At 44.4% G+C, this 16,189-nt stretch overlaps 1 protein-coding gene across 5 annotated transcripts in view; it reads left to right on the top strand.

The window, feature by feature from the left end:
* Positions 1-9,841: 9,841 nt before the first annotated feature.
* Positions 9,842-16,189, top strand: part of HCN1 (hyperpolarization activated cyclic nucleotide gated potassium channel 1) — a 1,346,554-nt gene continuing 1,340,206 nt past the window's right edge. The window contains exon 1 of one of the 5 annotated variants that reach the window (XM_069627243.1): positions 9,842-11,019. In XM_069627243.1, coding sequence (XP_069483344.1) covers positions 10,658-11,019 — 362 coding nt within the window. In that variant the 5' untranslated portion in view covers positions 9,842-10,657. The remainder of the gene's footprint in view (positions 11,020-16,189) is intronic. The other 4 variants (XM_069627244.1, XM_069627242.1, XM_069627246.1 and 1 more) reach the window with 4 other exon arrangements.

Below are 16,189 nucleotides of genomic sequence, written 5' to 3'. Positions count from 1 at the left end.
GTACAACACGATCACCTCATTCAGATGGCGATTTCCGGGCTTCGGGCAGTAAGGCTTTTTTCTCTGCATTGCATTGATTAGAGGTTACTTCTCAAGGAGTGCCTTCGTAACCTGCACTCAGAATCGAGTCGGGCGGAATGGTTTCTACACGTCCCGATTAATAATTTGTGGGTAAGCACATGGGGTGGAACGGAAGTAAGACTGTGGGAAGCATCAAAGGGGTCTGAATGACGGGTTGTATACAAAATTGTCATATGTCAGTAGTCAACTTTTTTTAACTGATCGCAGTGTGATTTTGGAGTTAAATTTATCTGAATGGACATTTTCCTCCTGGGAGCACTTGAGTCGAATTTACGCTTATTACATATGGGTCAAGAGTTATTTTAATTGGGCATATTGTATTTTAATGTATATGCAGAAAACATCAACTGTAACAAACTTAGTATAGTACAATTTTTACCACAAGACACCTGTTGCAGCGCTGCGGCAAAGCAGAAAAGTGGGTACTTGCGGTACTTGCTTCTGGTGCGCACATGCAGGTGCGCGCGACCTTGTGTTTAAATAATGTTACACCAAAAAGGGGCATGGCCTATATCTAAAAGGCGGAACAATGTTATATATTTAAGTATTTACTCATAGATAGATTCAGTACAATGTCTCTAGATCGATAGATAGATGAAGGTTCTGTGATATGATCACCTCTGTAAGTTCCATTCATTTCACGTATAGTAAAGTCCTTAAGGCTGTCAATAAAGCATCCAGGAAGCAATCCAGCCACGTGAGCAGCAAAGCGGGTACTTGCGGTACTTGCTACATTTGGTCCTTCACACTGACCATGGCTGAATGCCAACCTTAATACCAGTTACTGTTGTTATGTAATTAGTGATATTATCAGTACTATGATATGTGATGTCATCATTGTGGTCATAGGCTGTGCAACAGGGGGCACAAAGTTGAGATGGATTTAGTTGAATATATAGGAAAATGTATCACTCTCGAGTTTTTAGAACTCTTTGGAGAAGTGTGAAACTAAAATCTAGATATGTTGTAAAGCATTTTTTGCAAAAGAAAAAAGTAGAAGTAAAAATGTAATAAGCTTTTCATATGAAAAGAAAATTGGTCATTTTTGTATTGAATAAACTTATAGGTGACTATACCATGTCATAGGAATATAGAACCATTACATGTACTTACAAGTGACAACTTTTGTGACGTGTTAGTTAAAAATGGATACACACTTCTCATACAGAAAGATTGTTTAATGAGGAGAGTAACTTTCAAGGAAAGAATGTTCCTCTTGCTATTGATAAGAGTGGGCATAGCTATAAAGTCCCAAACAGTGTGTTTTCTAAAGAAGACAAAATGCGTAGGTCTGATAATACAAAATTGAAAGTGTATGTAAGTCTAGAATAAAACCTAAGAAGCAAAGTGAGATATTAATGTGGATTTTTTGTGCAATATTGATACATTTTCTTGTAAAGTCTTAAACAGATTTTTGCAAGTTTTGCACAAAAATAATGATGTTCAAAGACAGATCGAGATGCAGCAGAGAATAGATGACTGTCATGTTCCTGAAAAAAACAGGACTCATGGGTCACTCTCTAGCTTGTTTTGATAAAGCTAGATATAACTGTTAGCTTCATCATACACAGATGCTGGCTTCACATCATACTTAAATGAGATAACTTCTAGTTAAGCTATATGAGTACAAAACTTCAAGTATGTCTCTTGGACTTTTGAATGAATCAAACACTTTTGAATGGAACTGTCGAAAGTTTAATTTCTGCACTGCAAATGTTAAATAAAATGCGTTTAAAGATTATGTGTATCTAGAGGAAACACTTACAACGAGTGGAAATGATGATCCAATGCTTTCAAAGGTTCTTATTGTTCAACAGTATAAAAAAAAGCATTGCAATGTTTGAGATGTTTTCTACTGGAAGACGTGACATTGTTTGTGTATCTTGTCGATGCACTTTTTATAAGTCTCAAGTGCAACTGGCGTACATTGAGAAGAAACTTAAAATAGAGTGTAGAAGATGTTTGGAAATAACATTATCTGTATTTGTTTGTAGAAGAACAATTTGACACAAATGAGGCACTTTGTGTTTGTAGAAACTGTGTTGGATTTTATAATCAACCAATTATTCCTGCAAGATGTGCTTCCAATGACATGTAATGCCTGATATGCTGTGCTTCAAAATTGAACATGTTTGAAGTGATTGCATTGTAAACTGTTCATCCTTTTCAGGTTATTGTTAGATTGCAAACAAGGTTGTCAAACTTGCCTAAAAAATCATTAGTGCAAGGTGTTAGAGGCAAAGTTGTGAAGTTACCTCACAATTTGGAAGGAAATGTGATCACTCTAGGAGTGAAGTGTGACATTGAAGATTCTTTGTTTGTTTTAGTACATGGTGTTGCCAAAAAAGATAAGAATGTACTGTTAGGTCCTTTTAAATGAGAAAGCGTGTCATTACATGGATGGTGGTGCAGAATAACTTTTACACCGATAACAAGACCAACTGAGGAAGTTGGCAAACAAAATCTGTTTTATTATCAATTGCCTAAAACAGGGAGTAAAACGAACATCAACGGACGTCTCACAGTATATTCTCAACACATTTCATAAATAAAACAGTACTTTTATAGTGAAAACTCATCATTGTGATGTCATACTAGGTGGCAAACTAAAAAAACCTAGTTAGGATTGTGATAGGTCTATGGGGAACATTTAGGTATACTTTCTGTAGGGGATTGGATTGTCATTGGACTCTATAGTCAGGTGGACAACTTATGCACACCGTGTAAGTCCTCCCCAATATTTGTTAGATACATGACACACCACTGGCTCTCAAAATAAAGGGCTCTTCAATACTGGACCTCTACAAATGGTTGGCACACTTGTACCCTTCTGGAATATTCAACTCGCTAGCAGCTCGTAAGATGGTACCCCAGGTGCTTGTGGGTGGACTTGAGCAAGCGTCCCAACCGAATTAGCCCATCATCCATCATCACTCATGCCGTCTGTCATTCAAATTGTCTTTGAACTTGGACTTGCAGAGTATCACTGCTCCTGAGAAGAGAAGGGGGTGTGAGCATGTTCTTATCTTCAAGTCTCTATGCAGCTTGCCATTTTCTATTTCCATCCATCCCATGTGACAGCAGACCATGTTTGAGCTCCTTCTTCGTATTCAATGAAATTAAATTAATAAAACTTGGCACATATAGTTTTTCTGTTGCACCTTAACAGGAGCTTGCCTAGCTTATCCCGTTCTTTGTATCTCCTTGAATAGATAGCCAGTTCTTGGCTGGCCCAACCCTTGACACTTTTCCAGACAGCCTTCTCAATCCTTCCTTGATTTTCAGCTATTTTTCTCTACTGTGCCACATCTTCAGCCCTTCTCTTTCATGGATCCTAGCTTACTAAAGTTGTGACAAAAAAAAAAAAGTTGTGACATCGAACATCTAGACTCTATACATACATAAATATTGGCAGCACTGCCTGCTGTCTATTCACTACGTATAGCCAGCCTTCATGATTACTTAGTCTACTTGTGTTGCAGCATCTGTACAGTTATAAAACGACTTATATTTTATTGTGTGTTGTTCGCATGTGCAATCTTCATTTCACACATGACACGTTACTCCATTCCTTATTTCATCATCAGATTCCATAAGGTTTATGCATTCTCTTCTCTGATCATCCTTCTCAGTGCATCACTCTCATTTCTTGTGACGTCACCAACCTCTTTTGTCCACTGCTTCACATTTCTTCAGGGATCTCCCCTTAGAGACTGCCATCTCTCTGTGTGTACATCTTATAGGGCTTTCTCAATGGATACCTTGTTTCAAAGATCTTTCGCGGTATTGGTATCATTATCGGCATTGTGCATGTCACAATGTCTGGCTTCCAACATATAGGCGGGACTACTGGTCGAGACATATGGCTCCTCCTCTACAAGAACATTTAGCAACAGCTTATAGATATTGAAAAGGTGAAAAATGCATTGATATTTCTGTTGGAGCACAATGATTTATATGAAGGCAGTGTGATAGTACCAGACTTGTCTATGCTTGATGTTGAGTTAACAAACAAAAGCTATTTTTGTTGGTGGCTTCAATGCTGATGACCAGGGATGAATGACTGTCTCTCTCTGTCCATTTTCCTTATGATTTTACTTGGTCTTGCTTTACTTGAGAGCTTTTTTGTGTTTATCATCACTGGAAGATAACAGGGTTTTTGCCTCGTCTTCACTGGAATGTTCCTGTCAGCTGTCAATTTCCTTGAGCGAGGTGGGTGAGTATATTTTCTGCCATCTACATTTTTTCATCCTTGAGCTTGGTGCTTTTCTCTTGCCACTTTGCTCTTCTGCGGCTTACAAGGAGGCATATGGCCATCATGTGCCCTCTGAACTTTCTTTCTTCCCCCCTTTTCTCTTCCAGGCTCACCTATACTTCTGATCTCGTCCATGCCTTGGGAGAACTTTAACAAATTCTACATGAATTGCAGAATTCATAGAGACATAGATGTTGTGAACTATGTCTGAAACTAGGACCTAACGCCTTCTGGATGGCCTGCCCCATACTGGGCTGCAGCTTTTTTTGGCTTATATGTGGTCTTATGTCTTCACTGTAGCTGTGATCAGTGGTTGTGCAGAATTAACCTCTACCCATTAAAGGTTCTGCCAGCAACAGCCAGAGTCTTAAAATACCTTCAACACTGGAACACTCTATTTGAAGAGTCATTAAAAATGCTAGAGAGGTTTAGAGATGAGGATTCATTTATTTGTGGCATTGTCTTTTTAGAGTTGTCATTTTTGTTATTTTACATTTTCCTCAACAGTTGGACATTTCAACATGTCTAAACATGACAATAGCAGCAGCAGAGATGCTTTTTCACAGTAGATACATGTGCACAGATTATTGACCATGGGCCTGTACATGTTGATATAAATTAGCCTTTGTATAGGGTTTCTCTATATTGTTGTAAACGAACTGGATGAGGTTATTAATTAAACTAGAGGTTGCAAAAGTTTGGGAAGATTTATTGGAATCTTCCATCTGCAATAGCTTACAATAGGAAACACATGTTTAATGTCCGTCTTACTCCAATAATATTTGACACAGAAATACTGCCAGCTGTCAGTGAAGCTTTTCTGGGCACACTGATTCTTCCATTGTGTTAAGACGAATATTTAGTATACCCATGCACATCTTTATAACTTTCTTTCATTGCGTTTTCCTCTCTATGCTGAGTAGGTTTCCTGTAAGGTTTGAGTAAGTGATTGGCAAATTGGCCAAGAAAGTGACAATGTCCAATGCAACTTATACTTATCCCTGGTGTTTATTTTATATAGATGTTGAAATTTGTCATGAGGATATGTAATTGAATATTATTACAGTAGTGATTTATATAATAATCAAACAAAACATAACAAGTAACAAATGTTCATTTTTCACCAAACTGGTGTTTAAATAGAGAATGGACAAAGTCTAAAAGAATGACTTAAAATGAACATTTGTTTGTTAGGGTTTTCTTTGATGAATGATTTATCAAACAATTTGCCCTTTGCTGCTTCGGTTTTCGATGTTGATAGGTGGCTTTGAATAGGATCAATGTATACAATGATGGCCATTTTCCTTTTTGTTGTGATTATACTGTTTGTATTCTGCAGTAGACATATGGCTTTCAGGGCACATTTTGTGAGAACCGTAGGGTCTGTGCTCCTCCTTTTTCTCTTTTACTTTATCAGCCAGGTGGAATATCTTTGAAATTGGCCCCAACACATCCAGTAATTTATCTTGCCATAATTTCCAATAGACATCAAGTTGTTTCTTGATGTGTTTAGCATACTTTCCCATTCAGGTAAGCATTATTTTGTCTTCTTTAGGTGTTTTAGCAATTCCTTTTGGCAGATGTGGTCTGGTGGTTTTCTCAACCTCCTCATCAAGTACACCACTATTTTTGTTGGCGGCTTTCAGTCTGATGACTAGGGATGAATGAGAGAGTTTGGGTCAAAGTGATCTCCATTCTCCTTCTGATTTTACTTTGTCTTTCTTTTCATTAGAGCTTTTTTGTCTTTATCTACACTGGAAGATGACATTGATTATGTCTACTCTTCACTGGACTGTTCCTGCCAGCTGCCGTTTTCCTCCACCGAGCTGGGTGAGGATATTTTCTACCATGTGCTTTCTTTTATCCTTGATCTCAGTGCTTTTCTTTTGAGACTTTTCTCTTTCTGTGGTATACTCGAAGGTGTGTGGCCATCATGTGCCCTCTGGACTTTCTTTCTTTCCCTTTTTTCTCTTCCATGGTTGCCGGTACTTTTGATCTTGTCCATACCTTGTGAGAACTTTAACCCATTCTGCATGAGGGACATATAATGTGAACTATGTCACAAAAATAGCACCTGATGCCTTGTGGATGGTCTGGCATTTTTTGGCTCACATGTGGCTTTACCTGTTCATTGTAGCTGTGAGCGGTGGTTGTGCAGAATCATCCTCCATTCATTAAAGGTGCTGCCAGCAACAGCAAGTATCTTGAAACACTTGTGGCACTGTAGCACTCCATTTGAGAAGTCTTAAGAAAAGCTACAGAGTTTCAGAGAGGAGGCTTTATTTTTTGTGGCATTGTCTTATTATAGTTGTCATTTTTGTAATTTTACATTTTCCTTACCAGTTAGACATTTTAACATATCTAATCATGAGATCAGCAGCAGCAGCAATGATGATGCCATATAGGTCACCAATCCATCACCACCCAGGAAGAAAGCCACAGGAATACAAACCCCTGTAGACAGTTGGAGATATTTCAAGGTGAAAGAACAGTGCTCAAAAAGGGGGGCACAGGATGTTCAGTATACATTGTGCAAGACAACACTAAGACGTGGGCCATCTAACTTTCCATCACAAAACCTAGGAACATCAATTATGATAAATCATCTGGTGTGAGTGTACTGGAATGATGTGGATGATGCGTTTTGGAAATTGCACGAGGAGCACACAATGAAATGCATGGGGTTTATGTATTACGTGCATGGAGATTGGCACCAAGTCGAGCACCCGATTCCAACACTGTGATTCCAATGACACTGAATGTACCCTTAACTTCAGCAGCAGTGTCAACTCCATATGTTCCAGCTTTACCTGCTCCCAGTGTCAAAGTTATGAGAGTTATCTGTGATCTATGCCACCAATGGGTAGCTGCGGCAGGTGCTGCAGCTGAGGAATGGGAGAGGTTAAGAGCTGAGTACCACTTTGTCATCCTTAGTTTCTTTTTTTTAAGTTGCAATTTTTCTCATCTTCCATAGAAAAACAAAACGTGTATGTGAATGCAGATGAATCAATCTATGTTTGCTTATAAAAACTTTGAATTTCTTCATAACAATGCAGGCTATGATTGCAGAAGTCACACTGTGCACATTCTTTCTCTGTTGCTGATGTAAACATATGTTCATCTTTTGTATAGGCAGATAAGTGCAGCAAATATGTACAGCTTCATTTGCAGTGGAAACTCTGAGAGTGCATTTGTTCTGTTAGTTAGAGCATGCTTTATGATGAACTATTGTTTACCCTCTTACAGATTTCTATTTGCAGATTCAAGAAGATCTATATGTTTAACTTTTTTTATATGCATATGACTTTTCAATCAAAGATAACAGGTAAAGACATCCATTTACTCACAGATTTGGGAAATTAGTGTCTTTCCAGGCTAAGTGTGTAATATATTGCACATCTCTGTTGGAGAAAAGTATTATTTAACAATAAGCCCTGAGCCGGGGGTATTAACACCTCAGGTAATGCCCTGGAGCCCATAGTTACCGGCCCGACCAAAGTGAGGGTTTTAACAAAGACCCTCAGCCATTACATGACACGTTAATGGCTTTAGGATTACTGCTATTAGTACTCTGGCCCAATAGACCGGGGTACTAATGGTGTCTTTATTCAATTGCAAGACACACCAGCATTTTGCAACTGAAATAGATGTCTGTCATGGAATGGAATACAAAGTCTGTTCAGCCTTTTGATGGGTGCCATTTAAAATAGGAGGAGCTCATGTGCAATTTCTGCGGTAAGGTTTTGCGTAGGGGGCCTTCAAAGAAGCCATTGAAAAGTTTAGGAACCTCAATGTTTATTCAACATCTTGTCCGCATATATTGGTATGAAGTGGATGAATCGTACAGGAAGGAACATGTGAAACAGAATGGTGCAAGATTAGTACAGCAGTATTTATCATCCGTGCCATAGAGTTCCAGTACGATTACTAGTTATTTTCACTAACACTGAACCTCAGCACCCTTCTGCCTTCACCCAATCTTTCAAACTTTGTGGTGATGTGCAAAACCTGTCACAGCTTGATCAAGGTGGGAGATCGGTACCTAGATGCTTTGGGCAAGGCTTTATTAGAACATACAGACAATTGCGAATGCTAGGAATATTTTCTAAGTGTGTATTTTTTTAGCCCATTCTTTAGAAAAAATATTTATAAAATGCAACCAATATAAAATGCAGGAAAAAAGTTCTTTTTTTCTATGCATGAATTCTAGTATTCTTCCTCTCCCAGTTTCTACCTCTTTTTTCCTTACTTTGCATATACTCATGGGGGCCAGCTCTTGATTTTCGCTATGGGGGAAAAGTACCTGGACATATGTTATTCTTGGAGATGGTCATTTTTTAACTTTCTCAGTGCTGCTAATATGTGATTCGTTGTGGTTGTGTAGTGTAGCACAACAGTCACCAAGAAATGGGCATAATACAAGGGGCGTGTAGCCTGATTTAACCAAAGTGAGTGATCCTCATGAAAACATGTAATCTGTGTATTTCCTAAAAACATTGTGAGTTCTCAAAGTATGCAATATTTTACATATAACAATACCACTAACAAAATAGGTGAAAATGAGTTTGTGATTGATGAACATATTTGAGTGATGGGTTGCAAGTGTTTTAAAATATGTATTGCCCGTGATCTGTGATGTCATCATCGTGGTCATGGGCTGCACAGCATGGGGGGTGCACAGTTAAGGAGGCTTTACCTGAATTTTAGGGGTTTTGTTGTGTTAAGTTCTCACCTTAACATGCCTGAATGCCTGAAACAAAAGATGTTTCCTTGAAGTTTTAAGATTTTGCTACAATGTATTGATTGCCTTAACGTCCCTGCAACTAAAGTGTCTCTCTGAACAAATATATATATATATATAAGCAATAATAATATAAACATATGAATACATATAGTTAAGCTAGTCTTGCTCACACAGGGTTTGGAGCGCGTGCGTGCTTATGTTAGTTCAAATAACGCATTATTGTGGATGTGTCTTTTACAAGAAGTATCAGAAAAAAAAAAAACATGAATGACCAACCGGCTGCAGGTAGCCGCAGCGCCACAAATCGTCCTGTCATCCCTGTCCTTTCTCCCTCATGAGGGATTCTTCCCAGATGAGTGCTCCCCGGCGTGCAACACCCTTCCGTGTGGCAATCGCCCAGCCGGTGGAGTTTCCAGTTAGCTGCATAGCACTGACTAAACGCACAGTGAACGCACAGTGAAACGGACACTCCCCTGCTCTGTGCTAGACTGCAATACATCGCCTGATGGCTTCGCGCGCTCCAGAGATTCGCAGACTATTTCAGTGTGAAATCAGCAGCACTCGGCAAGCCTCCCGGTGTGGCACTGCAGCTAATCAGGAACTGACACAGCTCTGCAGGCTGAACCCTGCCACAGACTGACGTGCCAAACCATGTGTCTGCATTTATGCAAATGTGACGCTCCATCCATACTAATAATGACGCTGGCATAGCGCTCTCCTCCAGGGCTTAGTACTTATCCTGCTCGGCGGCAAGGCTGCAGCAGGTCTGGGAACGAGAGCCGGATGCCCACAAGTGCATACCGGGGGCACAGCACACATCGACGCACCAGAAGCAAACGGAGAAACCGCCAACACCTGCCTTATCGCAGAACGCCTAATCAATCATACATGAGGCGCAATGCAGCCCAGCCCCGTGTTATCAAAGCTGCTGCATGAAACGTGTTTTATTTTTTCATTTTAAGTCTTAATGGACTCAACACTGCATTTGCTGGAAAATGTTGTAGTATGACGTTTGGCGGGCTGGGCTACAGCCAAAATAAAGATGCATGGACGATGAATAGACATTTTAACGCCGAGTCATTAAATGGCATTTGATATACGTGACACCCACAAATCCGTCAGCAGCTCCAACGATTGCCCCATGTATATTTCCCTGGGCAGAGCCAGAACACACCCTGCGCGCGCGCACACACGCCGCATGCAATCTCTCACACACACGCACACACACACTGCACATAATCTTCAAGGACTCTGGAGCTCAATGTCATGAGGCATTTGTAAGGGGGAAGCGGTGTGGGCAGGAGGAGGGCGATGGCGGCGCTCGGCCAGCAGAGGGCAGCAGCGGCAGGCTCGCCAGCCACCAGCTGGAGCAGCAGCCACCTGAGCGCAGCAGCGGCAGCGGCAGCGGCGGCGGCGGCAGGCAGCAGCAGTAGAGCCGGGAGACTCTGGGCTCCAGTGCTGGCAGCAGCAGCGCGCGGCAGAGCTGAGCTGAGCTGCTGAAGGGCATCAGATGAGAGCAGCAGAGGAGCCGAAGGGAGCCCGCCCGCCCAGCCCAGCCCGCTCCGCCGCCCTCCACCATGGACAGTAAAGTCAACTCGTCAGCAAACAGCCGGGACGACGGCAATAATGTGCTCACTGGCAAAGCCGACAAGGGCATGGCACCGGCGGCGGCCGCGGCCACAGGAGGCAAGGACCCGCACGCCAACTCGGTCTGCTTCAAGGGCGACGGGGCCGAGGAGCCGGTGGTGGGCTTTGAGGACGCCGAGGGGGCCCGGCGGGGCCAGTATGGCTTCATGCAGCGGCAGTTCAGCTCCTTGCTCCAGCCTGGGGTCAACAAATTCTCCCTCCGCATGTTCGGCAGCCAGAAGGCGGTGGAGTCGGAGCAAGAAAGGGTTAAAACTGCAGGATTCTGGATCATCCACCCGTATAGTGATTTCAGGTAAGGCGTGCGCTCCCTTTGCCGACCTGCCCCGCCATGTGCCGCCTGCACACTGGGGCGGGCTGTCTGCGGGGCAGACACCTGCCTCCCCGTTCCACTCGGCTGGCTCTGTGACAATGCACAGACCTGCGGATGGGATTGCAGAGGAGAAACTTTGACAAAATAAAGTGCAGCCAAGCGAAGGAAGGTTTCGCTTTCACGCGCGCCAGCACCTGTTCTATTGATAGCCCTCCAACAGGAGGCACGGGCACCTGCGCACCGAGCAAAGTGCTGTGCGGCAGGACTGGCACACGGCAGTGACAGTCTGCCCTCCTTCTCTTAGAAATGCAGGCAGGCCCTCCAGTGGGAGCCCTGGGCACTTGGGCACTGAAAGATATTTGGGAGACCATGGCAAGGTTAAGCTCTCCTCCTTCCCCCAGAAAGCCCTTCACCCTCTCCCTCGGTGGCAATTAAAATACACGCATTGCTAATGTTATGTTATGTTATGAGAGACCCACTCTGATAGTAAGTATGGGCACCCGGGTTAAAGGGGGCATGTTATTCTGTCCTGGCGGGCCCAAACAGACACCCCCTCTAATAGAAGGCACAGACACCAGACAGCAGGTATCGATTCACATAAACATGACAGGTTATCCTCTCCGTCCTTACCAAGGCAGACCACCCCTAATCCCCCATAGAAGGTGTGGGCACCCTGGCGCAGAGATCTCTGTGGACAAACATGGCATGTTATTCCGACCTTCATAGCCAAGACAGACACCCCACTGATAGAGGGCATGGCTCTCTGGTGCAGACATCTCTGTGGATAAACATGGCATGCTATTCTGGCCCTCATAGCCAAGACAGACACCCCTCTGATAGAAGGCATGGGTTCTCTGGTACAGACATCTCTGTGGATGAACATGGCATGTTATACTATGCTTCATAGCAAAGATAAACACCCCCAGGCTCTCTGGTGCAAACATCTCCGTGGATAAACCTGGCCTGCTATTCTGGCCCTCATAGCCAAGACAGTGAACCCCTCTGAAAGAGGGCATGGCTCTCTAGTACAGACATCTCTGTGGATAAATATGGCATGTTATTGTGGCCTTCATAGCAAAGATAAACACCCCCTCTGATAGAGGGCATGGCTCTCTGGTGCAGACATCTCTGTGGATAAATATGGCATGTTATTGTGGCCTTCATAGCAAAGATAAACACCCCCTCTGATAGAGGGCATGGCTCTCTAGTACAGACATCTCTGTGGATAAATATGGCATGTTATTGTGGCCTTCATAGCAAAGATAAACACCCCCTCTGATAGAGGGCATGGCTCTCTAGTACAGACATCTCTGTGGATAAATATGGCATGTTATTGTGGCCTTCATAGCAAAGATAAACACCCCCTCTGATAGAAGGCATGGGTTCTCTGGTACAGACATCTCTGTGGATAAAGATGGCATGTTATTGTGGCCTTCATGGCCAAGACAGACACCCCTCTGATAGAAGGCATGGGTTCTCTGGTACAGACATCTCTGTGGATGAACATGGCATGTTATACTATGCTTCATAGCAAAGATAAACACCCCCAGGCTCTCTGGTGCAAACATCTCCGTGGATAAACATGGCATGCTATTCTGGCCCTCATAGCCAAGACAGTGAACCCATCTGAAAGAGGGCATGGCTCTCTAGTACAGACATCTCTGTGGATAAATATGGCATGTTATTGTGGCCTTCATAGCCAAGATAAACACCCCCTCTGATAGAGGGCATGGCTCTCTGGTGCAGACATCTCTGTATTGAACCGTAGCTCGCTATTCTGTCGTTCCGTAATCGCGCCTTGAAACACTTGTGTATAGGCGCATTACAAATGTCATATCATATCAATATCATAGACCCCCACTTCTCTCCTTCCAAAACACATCCTCCGACCTCAATGACCTTGGACGTCAGACTCTCATTAGCGCCGCGGCTGTCCCTGCTTCCAATCAAGCATCACAGTGATCCATATTCACGACCCCCTCCTTGTTAACCATTTCTTATCTCACCCATTCCTTCTCTGGTGCCATGCTCTGTCTTTCAACTTCATATCAAAGTGGGAAGAATGCCAGGAAGGGAGGGTGTTTACGACGTTGGCCAAGCACTGTTCCTGTACCCAGAACCCGTGCAGTCAAGGACTTCTGTCCCTTAACTGTTGCTAAGCACTTGGCTAATAGACACGTTGAGATCTGTTTGACAACAGCATGGGCTTTACTTTGGCTCTGACACTGTCGGTCATCGTGTGTACCATGTTTTGGATGAAGAGCCTGAAGTCTCGCACGCCCTTGGCCTTGCTGCCCCGCCTGCCCTATGCTTTTCTCGTTAGAGTTCTGGGCTCTCCTCTCTGCCCTTGGTGCAGCAGCCCGTGGTGTCCGATACTCGGGTCCCTAGTACGCTCCTTCTCTTTGCCCTTTGAATCATCCCATTGCCTTCGCCTGTTCCTCATTGAGATGCGCCACAGCCGCTCTGCCTTGGGACAGAGGAAGCATTTCCCCATACCCTCCATTGACATTCACCGTTTCCCTCCCGTCCTCCCTCTCCTGGGGACCAGCGCGCTCTATGTCCATATGCATCACTGGGATCCCCGCCCCTGTCTATTTCCCCCCTGCCACGCTTTTTCTGTCAGGTTGTCCTCTGTTTCTTCCAGTCCATAGCTTTTTCTTTCTTTGTCTTTCTCTTTCTGTCTCACCCTTATCTATGACCATCTCCTCCCGCCCCCATGCATTATTTCTCTCAGTCTCTCCCTCGATCTACCTGCCCATGGTTTCACTTTGCTTCTTTTCGCTATACCTCCATTATTTCTCTCACTGTTCTTCCCATGATCTTCCTTTCTGTTCCTTGGGGGCCCTTTTTCTTCCTCTCCCTCCTCCCTGTGAGCAATGCCCTTCTTTCTCTCCTCTCCGTCAGTGGGTGTACTCTGCTGTCCTTCCCTATCACCGTTAAACCACTATTTTCACCTGGGAATGGACTAAAGCGACAGGGCCCTGTGTTTTTTTTTATTTGTGACAGATCCTCTTCCATAGAAACAAGAGATTGCAGAGTTTGATAAAGGGACTCGGTGAGTGTCTTTCCTGTGTCTGGCCATGGGTGGCTTTGTATAGTTGCTGGTGTGCTGCGGGGAGACTCGGTTTAGCGGACCGAAGGAAGGAACACTGTACAGTGGCTTCTCCCATCCCTGCTGGTGAGCTGTCCCTGGTGCTGAATTACCCGGGCGCGCGTACCCTGCGAGCTAAGCCACGGCCACTGCTCTGCTGTCCCGTTCTGTGCGCTTAGTTAGGTGCTGCCCTGTGCGTTCATTTCCAAGCACTGTGTGTTACAGAAACGAGCCGGACATAAGCTGAGACAGCCGTATGGCTTTTTATTAAGGAGGATGTTTTATACCCGCAGTCGCCTGACAGTAAACCTGCTCTTTTGCGTTTTGAAAGGTCTCTTTCTGCGTTCTCCAAAGAGGTTTCGGAATAACACTCAAGTGGGCAGACTGCCTCGCACAGGCAGGCCGGCTTTGGATGGCATGTATTTAACGAACACAAGTTCACGTTCACTTTCATTAAGTCGAAATGCAAACAGGTACAGATGCAATTTAACGGAGTCCATAGCCACACTACCAGTTGTATCATTACCTTGTATTTTTAATGTACGTTTCGGACCCCGTGCCCTATCGTGACGGTGCCATGCTGATGACAAGCATAGCAGCTCGGCCCCCTTGGAAACAGTCTCTGGGTGGTTACTTCCGTGCAAGGTGTACAGAGAATGGCTCCGAGTACACTCACTCCACCAGCTGATAACGGCAGGGGACTTTTTATCTTGCTCTTTAAGAAAGGGCATTGCTAGTATGGACATGGCAAGACTTAAAGAGAATGGAAGACGATTGATGGACCTAAAAAGGGTCATGGGTAGCCCCCAAGTCAAGACCCCAGCCATACCCAGATAATGCACACGGTTTGGATGCAGTTGCACAAAAACTACCCTTTAACTTATTTAGAAAGCATAAGGCGGGCATACAGTGTATGTAGCCCGTGCTACTATATTTCACGATGCCCCAAATAAGTCTGATCTTCATATTTTTCATGGACGGCTTATTGGCTGGGTCAGCACATGCTGCCGCCCCACCATGGCCAGCACATGTTATATTACGCTGATCGGTTTATACCCCCCCGAGGCAGTCTCCAGGCGCTCTCCCGCACAGGAAACGCCGGCCCCTATGATTGAATATCTCAGAATATTATACCGTGGCCGTCGCATCAGTGTATTACTATTGCATGAACGCCATGCTGATTAATTCATAAGGCAGCAGGTATTATACGCATGGGTGTCACCGGTCGTTCCCCCAGCAGCCCTGGACTGCCTAAAATAGACGCACAGGGCGGCGTGTCTGGCGGTGCCACGCTCAGTCTCTGGCGTGGCGTCAAGGCAGTGCACAGAGAAGACTGGCCGCAGCTAAGCCCACTGCGGACTTCCCGCGTCACAGCGACAGACCGCGAGAAGCAGCTCACCACCCCACCGGCACCTCATGTCTCTACTCGGCGAGAGTGGATTTCAAACACTGCCCAGTTCATGTTTGCCAGTACCGTGCTGATGTGACAACTCCCAGCGGGCTGCGAATCCTACAAGATGTATGGCTGGCGTGTTCGCTTGAAGAGCAGACTCCTCGTCAGAGGAGCAGACACCATGTCTGAAGTTTACTACCTGCCGAAGGCGAAACATGTATGGTCGTGTAATAACTCCGTGAAACAGTGAACTAGGTCAGAGCCGTATAGGTTGCGCCTCGAGGACCAGTGCATTAGGCACCCCATGCCCAAGAACAGTGGGTTATTCGCAAAGATTCCCCCTGTAATGATGATGTCAGAGAGATTGCCGAGTGCGCCTCTGGCTTACTCCAGGAAACACAAGTGCAAGTGGACGATTTCTGCAATGGCCCCTACGTGCCACAATGGAACACTCAGGGCCTTATTCACAAAGTGTGTTTCAATGGGAACGCCCCATTGAAAAACACCTTTGTGAAACAGATGTTTTGCAATTTACAACGCGAGCAGGGGGTTACCTACGCGGACATATCCCCGAGCAAAATTACACATGCGCTGCGTGGGGGCGACTTTGGATTTGAGCAGCACCGTGAGAAATGTTTGAAGGGGCGTATTCGTACCAGTGACTATCC

Source organism: Ambystoma mexicanum, chromosome 6p, assembly GCF_040938575.1.
Source record: "Ambystoma mexicanum isolate Mex_15411 chromosome 6p, UKY_AmexF1_1, whole genome shotgun sequence".
Classification (NCBI taxonomy): Eukaryota; Metazoa; Chordata; class Amphibia; order Caudata; family Ambystomatidae; genus Ambystoma; species Ambystoma mexicanum.
Note: the sequence above shows the minus strand (reverse complement) of the source record. Positions and strands in the feature narration are given on the sequence as shown.